Here is a 15,526-nt window from a genome sequence, read left to right on the forward strand (position 1 = left end):
AGAGTATGCCTAAAAACCAAGTATTAAGTGATATAATCTGTATAATTTAAGAACAAAAATCTAGCACATCAGTAGCTTAAAATGAAGAAGTTGATGATATATGATTATCATTATATCTACATACTTATTATAGTTATAATTCAGTGACCCTAACTGAATATATGCTTAAAATAAGTTAGAGAAGAAGAAAAACAAAGAAAATTATTAAAAGAAACAAATGCACCAGTATTCACAAACCCTATAATTTGCTTTAGAGAAAATTTAAAAATGTATCATCATATAAGAGTTATAGGAAGTTAGAAAGATAATTTATCAGTCTAAAAAGAACACAACATTATGCAGGAAACTAAAATCTGTATGAAATCACTTGAGACCAAAACAGAACAAAGTAACATAAACTAAGCTATTAAATAAAAACTGAAACAATCATAGTACCATGAAGACATATTAGCTAAACCAAACTGTCAAGAATACCCAAACTCCTTTGGTCAATTTTCTGGGTAGCAAATTTTAAAAAATATATTCATATAGTAGTAGTAATGAATTATTGATGAATCAAGAATATGGGTGAGGGGTCAGGTACAGCTGGTAAAGCACATATCAGGTGTTATCATGCACAAGGACCTGGGTTCAGGCCTCGGACCCCATATACAGGAGGGAAGCTTCATAAGTAATGAAGCAGTGCTCCAGGTGTCTCACTTTTGTTGCCCTTCCCCCCTCCTCCAGAAAGAAGAGGGCTCAGAAATACAGTATAGTTAACAGAACAACCAGAATCAAAATGATACATACTATAAACTAAAACTGGTAAAGTTTATGATCAGATATCCCGTAACTTTCTAGTCAGTGAAGCTAAGTCATATAAATGATGGTCCCAAAGTGTTACACTGTCCTCTAGATTTATAGCAGGTTATAATCTATTTAGGCTTATATAAACTACACTCTATGAGGTCTTACTCATCTAACAATGAATCTCATAATGAAGCCCCATCACTGACACATGGCTATATCGTATGTAAAATAAACCTAAATTTAAATTAATGAAAGTCAGTCAACATATTACCTTTGAGATGAAAAAGATAAATGTTTATTAATTATAAAACACTGGAAAAATCCTGTTACAGGCATACCTCATTCTATTGCACTTTGAAGATAGTGGGAAAATGGTTAGAAAGTCTTTTCCCTAATATATTAATAGTATATACTTTAGGCTTCAGGGTCACATAATCAACTAAATCTGCTATTTTACAGAGAAAACCTCCATATACATTACATAAAGGAATGGGCATGGTTATATTCTAATAAAATTTTATTTACAGTGGCCCATAAGGTAGCCCAGTGACTATAGCACTGGAATTGCAAGCTTGTGTGCACTCAAGTAGGTAGGCTACCACGAAACTCCTTTGAACATTTTCTTAAGCAAATAAAACAACACTGTTAAGCTTAGTTCCTGATTCCTCCCTTCTCCCCCTGCCCCCCATGACGACTTCCTTTTTCAGTAAGCCTAGTGAGGCTCTTTTTTTTTTATTTATTTATCCTTTCAAAGTACTAGCTCTTGACTTTGTTGATCTTTCATCCATTTTTATGTTTAAAATTTTTTATTTGTGATTAATATTGCACACCACACCCACCACCAAACTGTCCCCACTCTCCCACCTCCCAAAGATAACCACCATAGTTTTCACAAATCTTAGAAACAGTTTGCTTGCTTCTGCTTTTATCTTTGAAAGTTCAGTGTTTATCTTCTGGTCTCTTTTTCACCTATTTCTGCTCTGATTTTTATATTTTTGTATTTTATGTTTTTATATTTCACTTCTGTTGGTCTCTTGCTCCTTTTTTTTTTAAAAAGTTCCTGTAGGGGAGTTGGGTGGCAACACAGCAGGTTAAGTGCAGGTGGCACAAAGCACAAGGACCCGGTTTGAGCCCCCAGTTTCCCAAATACAGGGGAGTCGCTTCACAGGCAGTGAAGCATGTCTTCAGGTGTCTATCTTTCTATCCCCCTCTGTCTTCCGCTCCTCCCTCCATTTCTCTCTGTCCTATATAACAATGACAACATCAATAACAACAACAATAAAAAAAAAAAAGGGCAACAAAAGGGAAAATAAATAAATAAGAAAAAATGTTCCTATAGATGTTTGTTATGTGGACCAATATTGCTACGAACTTTCCTCTTTTTCTTTTTTTTTTTTCTTGCCTCCAGGGTACTGAGGCTTGGTACCTGCACTACAAATCCACTGCTCCTGGAGGGTTTTTTTTTTTTTTTTTGGGGGGGGGTCGATAGGGCAGAAAGAAATTGAGAGAGGAAGGAAAGACAGAAAGATAAACACCTGTAGACCTGCTTCACCACTTGTGAAGCGATCTCCCTACAGGTGGGGGAACTGGGAGCCCAGGATCCTTGCATGGGTCCTTGCACTTCATACTATATGTGGTTAACCTGGTACACACTATATGTGCACACTATATGTGCATACTATATGTGCTTAACCTGGCCCCCAAACTTCCATTTTAATACTGCTTTTGGTGCATCCCGTAATTCATTAACTTTTGACTTTGACTAGGATTGCCTAAAGGGTGACTGCTGAACAAATCTTTTCAGTGTGCATCTTGAATTATTCCAGAAATGTATGTTCAATCACCTCTTAATTACCTTGGAGGAATTGAGTAGGTTATAGGTTATTTAAAATTTAAAATGAAAACTGCAGTAATAAAAAAAATAAAATGAGCAGAGACTGAGGAGGTGGCTTTTTGTCCCTCCCTTGTTAGCATGAGCATCCCATGTTCTATCATCATCCCCCCCACCCCCCACTGGCTCAAAGCAAAGACAAAGCAAGTCAGAACCCCTTTATAATAGAACAGTGTTTTGTGCTGTCTGCTTGTCTTTACTGCATTCACTCTTAAGAAACATTTTCTTCTTATTTATGACCAGAGCACTGCTCAGCTCTGGCTACTGGTGGTACTGCAGAATCAAACATGGAACCTCTCTTGCATGCAAATCCTGTATTCCCATCCCCTTCATAAGGAAATATTTAAAAAAAAAAAAAAGTGTTCAATGGTGGAGTGGTTTGAGAACCAGGGTTTGATCTCCAACACTACAAACTAATTAAATAATATAAACCATGCATACCAGCACAGAAAGAGCAACATATTATCTAGTGCTACCACTTGATGCCACATACATAGTAGTACTTAACAGATTATGCCTGATGTGCTTATATGATGGAAGAATTCTCTTCGTCCTTAAAACCAAATTGGATTTGCTTACCTTCTATATCAATTTTTATTTCATTTTTAAGAGAATTTATTTATGTGTTAACAAAATGGGGGGGGGTTGGAACAGGAACATCATTCTGGCATATATACCATACACTGCCAGGGATAATCAAATTCAGGAACTCATGTTTGAGAATCTAACATTAAATCCACTGCAACACCTCCTGGACTGCTTTATCATTGTTTAGGTGGAAGGGTCATGGAATCTGAGCTATAACTCCAAACTCTAGAGAAGGTCTAATTGTATTCCTATAAAACAACAAAACCTTCTTGTTTTTAAAACATTTTTTTCAGGTAGTCAGGTGGCAGCACAACAGGTTAAGTGCATGTGGCGCGAAGTGCAAGGACCGGTGTAAAGATCCCAGTTCAAGCCCCCAGCTCCCCACCTGCAGGGGAGTCGCTTCACAAGTGGTAAAGCAGGTCTGCAGGTGTCTATCTTTCTCTCCCCGTCTCTGTCTTCCTCTCTTCTTTCCATTCCTCTCTGTCCTATCTAACAACGACAACATCAATAACAACAACAATAATAACTACAACAATAAAAAAAAAAGACAACAAGGGCAACAAAAGGGAAAATAAATAAATAAATATTTTTTTCCTTTCCTTTGGGGCAAAAAAATTATGGGAAAATGGGTAATGGATTCATGGGAACTTGGAACTAAAAGAAGTGATTTTAAAATGTTAAGATTTAATGCTGGGGGCAGGGTGGTGGTACACCCAGTTGAGTGAACTTTACTATGTGCAAGGGCCTGGGTTCAAGCCACTGGTCCCCATCTGCAGGGGGAAAGTTTCATGATCAGTGAAACAGAGCTGGAGGTTTCTCTATATCTCATCCCCTCCGTATCTCCCCCTTCCTCTCAATTTCTCTCTGTTCTATCAAATAATGATAAAATAAAAAGAATGCCAAGTGCAAGGATTTCTCTTATACAGAAGCCATAGATACAGATATTGGGTACTGAAAGGAGATGTTAAAGTAATAATAGAGAAGAAAACATTATTCTAAAAATAAAAATTATCTGCCAAAGTATGGTTTGTATGCTCTTCATCTCTCCCCCACCCCCTTAGTTAAGCTGATATATCTTTTAAAATAATTTTAGTTAGCAGTCTGAGAGGTGACACAGTGGATGATATGTTGGACTATCAAACATGAGGCCCTGAGCTTGACCCCTGGCACCCCATGTTCCAAAGTGATGCTCTGATTCTTGTGCCCCCACCCCACCTCCCATTACTAAATTGATATTTAAAATATGTATTTTTTGTAATAGTAATAGGCAGCAGGTGGAACTAAGCCACTGATTGAACTATGAACCCACCAGGTGATCGGAAAACTCAATGAACTTAGGAAATGACTGGACAGGAGCTCATAAGACTACCTCAAGAGATTCCCAGTTTGCTTGTCAAAAGAAACCTTTTCCAGCTTTTCTTACTATATTTGTATCTTCAGCATTGTATTTATTCAATAATTTAACCTTTTATAGCCAGAAAGATAATTCACCTGGGAGAGTGCCTGCTTTGTCATGTGTACAACCCAGGTTTAAGCCTTACTCACAACTTGCAGAGGTGAATCTTCATAAGGAGTGAACAATACTAGGTGTCTATCTCTCCCTATCTCCCCTTTCCCTCTCAATCTGTCTGTCTTTATAAAAGGAAAGAAGGGAAGGAAAGAAAGAAGAGAGGAATGAAGGGAGGGAGGAGTAAAGGAAGGAAAGAGCTGCCAAGAGCAGTGGAGCCCAGCAATAACCCTGGTAGCAATAATGATGATGATGATAATAAATCACTAAAACTGCCACAACTATATTTAAAAGCACATATCATGTAACAGAATACCATGATACTATTGTGTGATTACTTGGAGGAATTTAGAAAATCAATATATTTAAAACTATTATTAATGTTTTTACTCTATAAAGTCATCTATGCCTATGGTAATAAGACTGGCATTTCCTTAGAGTTAAGTATCCAGAAAGTGATGAGAAAAAACACAGCAAGATGCATGTCATCTTGTTTATTTAATAATAATAGTCTGGTTTAAGGTATCCTTGGTTTATAAGCTTATAATTGCTTAACAAGTACAATTTCATCTCCTCAGTATGTGTCACCCCACTACTACTCCTACCAATGTTCCTGCAAAACCCTCAGGGCTACTTCTACCCCTATAACAACCCTGAGCCAACCCTTTATTAACTTCATTTCTCTGAGTCCATAGTCTCCCTTGGGTTTTTCTTATTTTCTTAGCTTTATTTGTTTTCTCAATCTGGGTGAGATCATTCAATATTTTCATTTCATAAAAAGTCTCTTTAGTATTTCTTATAGGTCTACTTAGTAGTAATGAATTCCTTTAGCTGTGCTATCTGACAAGCTCTTTGTGCTTCCTTCAAGACTGACTGACAACTTGGCAAGATAAAGTATTCTTGGATGGAGGTCTTTTCCATTCAAAACTCTGAATATATCCAGATCTTTCTATTTCTAGACTGTAGAGTTTCTGTTGAAAAATTGGCTGATTGATGATTTTCTATTTTAAGAGACTCCTTTTCTCTAGAAGCCTTCTCTTAGTCTTTGATATTTAAAATTTGTTGTGCCTTGGCAAACTTAAGTTTGAATTCATTTTTCTTGCCTGCCATCCATCCATCCATCCATCCATCCATCCATCCATCCATCCATCCATCCATCCCATTAGGGTTATCACTGGTGCTCGATTCCTATACAACCAATCCACTGCTCCTGGTGGCCATTTTTTTTCTTTCGTCCTCCTTTTATTGATAGGACAGAAAGAAATTTAGAGGGGGAGGTAGAGACAGAGAAAAGAGGGACACCTACAGTGTCTATCCAAAAAAATTTAAAAATGGCTGTAGGAGCAGTGGATTGGTAGTGCAGGTATGGATCCCCTGCAATAACCCTGGAGGGAAAATTTTAAAAAGAGAGAGGGAGGGGCTGGGCAGTAGCTCAGCAGGTTCCCAGTTAGAGCCCCTGGCTCCCCACCTGCAGGGGAGTCGCTTCACAGGTGGTGAAGCAGGTCTGCAGGTGTCTTTCTCTCCCCCTCTGTCTTCCCCTCCCCTCTCAGTTTCTCTCTGTCCTATCCAACAACAACAATAATAGTAACAACAACACCGATAAACAATAAGGGCAACAAAAGGTAAAAAAATGGCCTCCAGGAGCAGTGGATTCGTGGTGCAGGCACTGAGCCCCAGAGATAACCCTGGAGGCAAAAAAAAAAAAAAAAATGAATGAAAGAAAGAAAGAGAGGGAGAGGGAGAGGGAGAGGGAGTTATGTGGAAAACTGAGAAATGTTACACATGTACCAACTACTGTATTACTGTCAACTGTAAACCATTAATCCCCCAATAAAGGAGGAAAAAAAAGGAAAAAAAGTGACAACAAACTACTTACTACTTACAAAGCTTTTCTGCTATATTTGAAATGGAAATTATAATAATGTCCCAGCTGAGGGTGGAAACACTCACCAGTGTGGATCTTCTCATGTCTCTGAAGAAGGTACTTCTGTATGAAACGCATGTCACATTGACTACATTGAAATGGTTTTTCGCCTTAAAATAATTTCACATCCATAAATTAGTTACTGAATAAAACACAGCTTATAGTACTATTTCTGAAGAAAGATAAGTCTCAGAAACCCAAATTCCAGAAAATTCCAAAGTATTCATACACATTTAATACTGTTCATTTACTTAAGAGAATTTCATTTTCTTTCAATTTTCTCCAAGATTTTAAAATTCATACCCATACAATCTGATCAAAATAAAATTAAGTCTAATCTATACTCTTCAGTGGGAAAAACAATTAAAACAGAGTTAAATATATTCTTCCTTTCTATCCAAAGAAGAGATATCCACTTGTTCTCCACAACTAACCATTACTTTATACCCTTTCAGTTATTTTTTTCCAGAATCAAACATCCCCTACCCACTTGAAAAAAAAAATTCCAGTTGTGAAATAGTCTCTGTTGGAAGCATCTCTCTTTTGTTATGGACAGTAATCTTCTAGTCCATAACAATAGTTATGTCTAGTCCAAGAAAAAAGAAAAAGTAATAGTCTAGTCCAAGAAAAAAGAAAAAGGAAGGAAGGAAGGAAGGAAGGAAGGAAGGAAGGGAGGGAGGGAAGGAGGGAGGAAGGAATGGAGGGAGGGAAGGAAGGAGGGAGGAAGGAAGGGAGGGAGGGAAGGAAGGAGGGAGGAAGGAAGGGAAGAAAGAAGGAAAGAAGGGAGGGAAGACGGGGGGGGGGGGGGGGGGAGGAGCAAGGAATCCAGAAACACTAATACTCTCTCCTACCAATGTGTCAAATTCTTCAACACCTATTTGTGCTTTAACCCATATTATCTGCTTTCTTAAGAGCTACTCATGGGGCTAGCAAAATAGCTCACTTGGGTAGTGTGCTTCTTTGCCATTGCATGCATGACCCAAGTTTGAGCCTGGCTCCTACTGTATTGAAAGAAGCTTTGACGCTATGGTCTCTTCCTCTCTTACCTAAACTAAATAAAAAAGCAAACATACTAGGCTTTTTTAAAAAAGATACTCATTATCTCCTTGCTATATATTTTAATGTTTTATCCCAGTACCCTATCCTCTTATCTTCTCTGAAGGTTGTGATACTGTCATTCACACTCAAAGAGATTTCTTTTGACTCTCAGAACACTATTTTCGTAGTCCACCAATTCTTCCTGATTATGCTGCCTCCTTTCTCACTGCTTTAGTTCAATCTACAACATCTACTTTGTCTGTTTCCATAAAGATCGATGTGTGACTTTTAAGTACTGCTCTTTGTAACTTCATTATTTTTTAAAATATTTGATTCCTACAATCCATATTTTAAAACTCTACCTGGACATCTTGTATTGAAAAATAAATGCTGATTGGCTTTTACTAGTACATTCTTTAACCATTTTATCCATTAAACCAAATGAGTGTCCAATCAATACCAATTAATTTTGCATACTGATGCTGTTTTCTCATTTAAAGCTTTTTGTTCATTTTTTTTCTGACATTCTGATCTGCATAATCTCTTAAATTAAAATGACAGTTCAGTATGGTCTTAGGAATGAATACCACTTATCACACAACGATGGAAATAACCAATCCAATAATTTTATTGGCTATAAGCCCAGTTTAATTCAAGAAATACCTGTATGAATGAAGACATGTCTCTGTAAGTGATAGTTCGTTCTAAAGGCAGCATTGCAGTGCTCACAGACATGAGATTTAGGGGTTTTCAAACCAAGTGATCCATCCTCATTAATTGTAAGGATCTAGTTTTTTAAAAAAGGCAAACACAAAAGAAAAAAGTTTTAAAAGCATAGTAATAATGTAGAGGAAATATAATGCCTTTTAAAGCCAACAACAGTCACTAGAAATTATGAACTATTTTTTCCTAAGTAATCTTGAAAAGGATGCTAGTATGTCACTGTTAATTGTAGGAAAGCATAATGTGACTTGATGCATTATTTTGCTTTTTTATTTTGTTAATCACTAATAAAGTCTTAGAAAGTCTGGTTAAGTGAGTTCTTAGTATACTGCTCCCTGCTATTTAATGTTAAAGTCTATCTAACAGAGTCTCTAAGTGTTCTATGCTACAGTAGAGAAAGCTTTATTTTCTATTTAAAATTCTCATATATGCAGGACAAACTTGTGTTTCAGACAAGGCATAAACATCAATCAGTATAAGACTAGCTAGACTGTAGAATATGAATAGAACTTATTGTAAAAAGAAATAGCAATGCTTATTTATATTGGAAAAGGATCAGGATTTACTGTTACATGTAAAAGAAAAAGTTTAGGCTACTCAGGAGGTGGCTCAGTGGATGATGTGCTTAATTCTTAAACATGAAATCTTTCAATCCTTTGTACTGCATGTGCCAGAGTGATGCTATGGTGCTTTTTTCTCTTTTTCCTCCCCTCTTCAATAAATAAGCCTTTTAAAAGTTTATAATTCAGTATATAATTTTATTATTATTATTATTACCAGAGCATTGCTCAGCTCTGGTTTATGGTGGTGTAGGGGATTGAACCTGGAACTTTGGAGTCTCAGGCTTGACAGTCACTTTGCATAAATAACTATTATGCTATCTACCTCTGCCCTCTATGTTTTTCTATACAAAAATGCATCATGACTTTTCAGACAACCCAGTTGAAAAATAAAATACTGGCTTCAGTGTGCTGGCTGAGAAGTCTGTCAGACAGGAAATATAGCAGGAGACTTTATAGTACAAATATTTAAAAACACTTTTTGGTACCATATAAGTTTTGATATTTATTTATTTATTTTGGATAGAGACAGAAATTGAGACGAAGGGGAAGATAAAGAGGGAGAAAGAGAGATACCTACAACACTACTTTACCACTAAGATTATTATCTCAGGACTAACAAAATATTATTATTAGCAGTAGTATATTTATTTATTTATTTTTACCAGAGCACTGATCAACTCTGACTTGTAGTGGTGCAGGGGAATGAACCTGGGACTTTGGAGCTCAGGCATGACAGTCTCTTTGCATAACCATGTTATCTCCCCTGCCTACAAATATTATTATAAATATTCCTAAAATATGGTTGATAAATTAAGAGGATATAAGGGAGAAAAAAATCAGTGACAGAGAAGTAAATCTTATTTTCTTGAGATTCTGTTTTTTTTTTTTTCTTTATCACTCCCATCATCAATGGTCTGTGTTCCCATCCCCACTGTATAGATTCTTGAATTCGAGAATATTATGGAAGGTGAGGCTGAGGAAACAGCACAGTGGTTATGCAAAAGTACTATTGCCTGAGGATGCAAATAACATGTTTAATCCTCAGCACCACCACAGGCTTAAGCTCAGTAGTACTCAGGTGGAAGGAAGGAAGGAAGGAAGGAAGGAAGGAAGGGAGGGAGGGAAGAAGGGAGGGAAGAAGGAAGAATTATAGGCCTAATATGAGCAGTGCAAGAGAAAAGCTCACCTTTGAAGCTCATAATACCAATTTACCTACCATTTATTCAACATATAACATTAAATTGTCACTTTCATCAGATATGAAGCAGAGTGAAAATAATAAAGGACTCCTTATCTAATTATTGAGGAAATAAGAAAAATGACATATGATTTAAAGCTATGGCAAGTGATATGGAAGCAATATGGGATTTGGAACCTATGATACAGAAGTCAAGAAACTGCATCCTAACATGCAGTAGAAAGTCTGAAGGGCATCTTAAATAACAAAGTCCTCTGGGGAAACAATGAAGCCCTATAAAAATATGCCATTGCATTCCTTTCTCAAACCAAGGAAAGGAGAGCAGGTATGGAAAAGGGCTTTAATTTTTTTCTTTTTTAATGTTTTAACTATAAATTCAGAAAGACGGTTCATCCTATACTGGTAATTATTATGCAAATTATAAAGGGCATTTGTGATCTGGGCAATCTGCCAATGTGGTCTACAATGCCTTAAAGTCTATGCACCAAAGTCATAGAAGGAAACATTTGGCAGGAGAATGGAATTGGGTGTCACAGCTTCCTGAGGAGAGTCAGTCAGAATGGCAAGTTTCATCTCTGGCCAGTCAGTTCAAAATGTTTTCAACCCCTTCAAGTCAAAAAATAATATGCAAGTTAATACTGCAAAACAAAGAGACACAAAATCTTTTAAAATTTGATTCAAATTATTTCTAACATAAATAGCAAAATGATGTCAAAAAGTTTACATAAAACAAAAAGAGAGCACCAGATATATTTTCACATATGTCAATAATAAATAAGAAGATACAAGTGCCCCCCAAACACAGTAGCTAAATAGTTTTCTGTGGCATAGCAACTGCAAGGAAAGGCTTTGCAAGGGAAGGCTCTGGTCCAAGTTAATTCATGTGAAACAGATGTGATTCTTAACTATAAAAAGGCCTTTTAAGAAGTATTCATTATTTTATGAAAATGGAGGAAAATGCTCACTTTTACTGTGGACTCAAGTCTTCATGAAAGGTAAGTTTTATGGATAAAATAGGTAATACTATCTTTGATTAATCAGAGTGAAAAATCTAGCATACTTATAAATTCAAAGACAAAAAAATCAAATTATTTTCTATCAGAGTAGCAAATATTGTTATATTAAAAACAAAGAGTAAAATTCATCTCAGAGGCATTACCAGTGGGTTTTCAATACAATTTTAAATGTTTTAAAATATAACTACATGACTGAGCATGTTTTACTCACTACTATAATCCTGGTGTTTAAAATGGAGCCAGCTACATAGTGTGATCAAAAACATCTATTTGGAACAGTTACCAGCTCCCATTCTCACAGCTTAACAACTTCTTTAAGTAACATAATATTTTGGGCAGGGTAAATAGCATAATAGTAATGCATAGAGACTCTCATGCCTGAGTCTCCAAAGTCCCAGGTTCAATCCTCTGCACCACCATAAGCCAGAGCTGAGCAGTGCTCTGGTTTAAAAAAATAATAAATTTTTTCACAATTTTTATTGAGGTACACCTGAAATCTGTATAAAATCATAATGCAGGGGCTGGGTGATGGCACACCTGGTTGAGCGCACATGTTACAATGCACAAGGACCCAGGTTTGAGCCCCTTGTCCCCACCTGCAGGGGGAAAGCTTTGCGAGTAGTGAAGCAGTGCTGCAGGTGTCTCTCTGTCTCTCTCCCTCCCGGTCTCCCCCTTCCCTCTCAATTTCTGGCTGTCTTTATCCAATAAATAGATTTTTACAAAAAATTTAAATCATAATGCAATGTTATTTCAATTAAAAAACAACATAGCATTAAATGACATTAATCATGGTACGGTATAGTAAAGTAAGTCCTAACCATGGAATTTTCAAAGTAAACCAAATTCCCAAATAACTTGGTTATAATAACAACTATCTACTGCCTTCTTAAACTCTAAGACAGGAAGGAACCTTCCTCATTCTCTATAAAACCTGTATTTCTCCCAGTCCTGGAACCTCTGGGGCTTGACTCGTTTTCTTTTATGCTTCTCTTGACCCATACCATTTGATACTGCATTTGCTGATCTCAACCAAATCAATGCAACCAGTGCCACTTCGACATGTTTCACTCTGGATTGTGTCCAAAGATGCCACAACCCTTCAGCTCCAATACTCTGGTGAGACCTTTCCTAGCTCATAGTTCTACTTAATTCCACTTCAAGTGGGACAATTCCTAACAAAATAGAACCTAGATATAAACCAGGGCCCATAAGATAGGGCTCATGTACACATGTACCCATAAATTAGGGAAAAATATATACCTTAAAATAAAAGTGCACAATAGTCTACAGTGACTTAATAAATGCAGCAAGCACGTAAGAAAGACCTAAAAAGAACACCATACTAAGTTTCTACTTAGGTCTAGATATCCTCCTCACCTACTTCCTATTTCACTTCCCTCAATCACTCTAAGTCCAACCCTGTTAGGTAAGGAAGGACTACAAAAGCCGGATAAGGGCAAGAAACTGGCACACTTTAACGATGGCCCTTTTGGTCACTACCAGGCCACCCCATCATCTGGGGTCCTACCCAGGGAATCTTGGGATTTCTACATACATATGATGGGCTTATAACTCTAAGAGATCCCTCTCTTTACCATCACTGGTCATCCCCATCAGGAACAACATCATAAACCCTCTTGTGGGCCTCTATAGGACCTTGCCCTCAATTTAGAGTAACAGTGGTAGGGACTGCCCCAGTCTCTAAAAGGAGGCTGGGTCAACATACTCTGCCATTCAAGGAAGTTGCGTCCTGAAATGAGTGCAGCCTAGAATGTTCCTGGCTATGGCCATGGAATGTGAGCTCAGACCTACAGGGATGCAGAGGTTACATAAGTTCCTGTGCTATGGGTCAGATCTATGGGTATTTATATACTTTTCTCATATTTGAAAGCTACTCTCTTCCCTGACCCAGCTTTCTGGTCCTATTTCCAACTCTGACACAACCCTCCCAGACAATACTTTTACTCCACCTGCATGTTAGCTGCCTGGCCTAGGCAAAAACTAGTGAAGTCACAGGACCATTGAAAAATAGCTAAAATAGACTTCCTAGCTTCGTCCAACATGAAGACCCCAAATCTCATCTGCTATACTCTTACATTTAGCTTCCTGACTACTAAATAATTTGTTCTATTTTATATTTTAATGCTTTTCATCCACCAAGTTGCAGATGCTACCATGACGCCAACCTGACTTCCCTGGGCAGATGACCAATGAGTCCTGGAACACCACTAGGGACAGAGAAACATGCTGGGGGTGTGGACTGACATGTCAACACCTATGTCCAATTACAATTACAGAAGCCAGACGTCCCACCTCCTGCACCCCATAAAGATCTTGGGTTCTTACTCCCAGAAGGACAGAGAACAGGGAGTCTTCCAGTGAGGGGACGGGATACAGAACTCTGATGGTGGGAATTGTATAGAATTGTACCCCTTATCCCACAGTTATGTTGATCATTATTAACCACTATAGAAGAAAGAGGAGGGGAAGAAAAAGAATAGAAAAGGAAAGAAACAGGCTGGGGGTATGGATCAACCTGCCAACACCCATGTCTAGCGGAGAAGCAATTAGAGAAACCAGACCTCTCTTCTGTATAAAGATCTTGGGCCCATACTCCCAGAGGGATAAAGAATAGGGAAACTTCCAATGGAGGCGATGGGATACGGAACTCTGGTGGTGGGAATTATATGGAGTTGTACCCCTCTTTACTCACAAACTTATCAAATATTAAATCACTAATGAAAATAAAATAACAAGGGCTTTTTTTTTTTTTTTTTGCAAAGAGTAGCATTTTTCAGTAACTAAGCAGTGCCATAGAAGGTAGGTATACAAAGAACAGAAACTGTACATTAATACGGCAAACTTTTCCCTTGAGATATGTACATTTTAATTTTATTTTATAATTTTTTAATGTTTTTAACCAAAGCACTGCTCAGCTCTGGCTTATAGAGGTGCTGAGGACTGAATTTGGAACTGTTGATGACTATGTCATGAAAGTCTTTTGCACTGTGCTATCTCCCCAGCCCCATTGTCTTCATACTCACATAAACATTCTCAAGATGCTCAACAGAATAAAATCTACCAGTTTACCTAATTAGTCTTAAGAATTAACAGTCTAGGGAGTCGGGCTGTAGCGCAGCGGGTTAAGCGCAGGTGGCGCAAAGCACAAGGACCGGCATAAGGATCCCGGTTCGAACCCCGGCTCCCCACCTGCAGGGGAGTCGCTTCACAGGCGGTGAAGCAGGTCTGCAGGTGTCTATCTTTCTCTCCTCCTCTCTGTCTTCCCCTCCTCTCTCCATTTCTCTCTGTCCTATCTAACAACGACAACAACAATAATAACTACAACAATAAAACAACAAGGGCAACAAAAGGGAATAAATAAATAAAATAAATTAAAAAAAAAAAGAATTAACAGTCTTACCTGTTTCTAGTGCAATAATTTTTTAATTTTTTTTTTTTAACCAGAGCACTGCTCAGCTCTGGCTTATGGTGGCACAGGGGATTGAACCTGAGACTTAGAGCCTCAGGCATGAGAGTCTCTATGCATAACCACTATGTCATCCACCCCGGCTTAATATTTATCTATTTTCTGTCCACTTTCAATATATGAATCCTACCATACTTAAGCAATTTGGAAGTTAAAAGATTAAGTCCCAAGGTCCCTTCTGTAATATCTCCAGATTCTTTATCCAGCTTCCATGTCACTGCTATTTCTGGAAACATTTGGAATGTGGGTGGGGAAATGGCATGCTTGGAGCACCTGGTTTGATCCCTAGTGCCACATGTGCTAGAATGGTATGTGGGTTTCTCTCTCTCTCTGAAACTCCTTCTCTATCTCATACAGAATAATCTTTATTCTATCATTATTTTTTAATAAATATAATTTATTTTGGAAAGAAACAAGTTGAGAGAGAAGGGGGGAAGAGGGGTAGAAACACCTACAACCACTTATGAAGTGTTCCTCATGCATGTGGGGACTGAGGGCATGAACCTGTGTCCTTACACACTGAAATGTACATACTCAACTAAGTCTGTCACCACCCAGCCCCTAATCTTTTTTTTTTTTTAATGGCATAAAGTTCAAGCAATCAGGGTTTATCTAGAGTAATTAAGAAGTCTAAAAAATATTCAATATACTTTATATTTTTTCCTCAAGTTTTATATCTGAAGCAGAATTTCTCAGGGGGAAAAAACACCAACTGAAATCTCCTAATCTGCATTCTTTATTTTTTTTAATCTTTATTTTATTTACTGGATAAAAAAAGCCAGAAATCGTGAGAGAAAGGGGT

At 37.5% G+C, this 15,526-nt stretch overlaps 1 protein-coding gene across 3 annotated transcripts in view; it reads right to left on the reverse strand.

Moving 5' to 3' along the window:
• The window catches only part of ZNF148 (zinc finger protein 148), a 158,441-nt gene that overhangs the window by 29,244 nt on the left and 113,671 nt on the right, over positions 1–15,526 (reverse strand). For all 3 annotated transcript variants that reach the window (XM_016194269.2, XM_060198206.1, XM_060198207.1), the window contains 2 exons: positions 8,401–8,524; positions 6,726–6,809 (listed from right to left, as the gene is read on the reverse strand). In XM_016194269.2, coding sequence (XP_016049755.1) covers positions 6,726–6,809; positions 8,401–8,524 — 208 coding nt within the window. The remainder of the gene's footprint in view (positions 1–6,725; positions 6,810–8,400; positions 8,525–15,526) is intronic.

The sequence above is a fragment of the Erinaceus europaeus genome, chromosome 9, assembly GCF_950295315.1.
Source record: "Erinaceus europaeus chromosome 9, mEriEur2.1, whole genome shotgun sequence".
In the NCBI taxonomy this organism is placed as follows: domain Eukaryota; kingdom Metazoa; phylum Chordata; class Mammalia; order Eulipotyphla; family Erinaceidae; genus Erinaceus; species Erinaceus europaeus.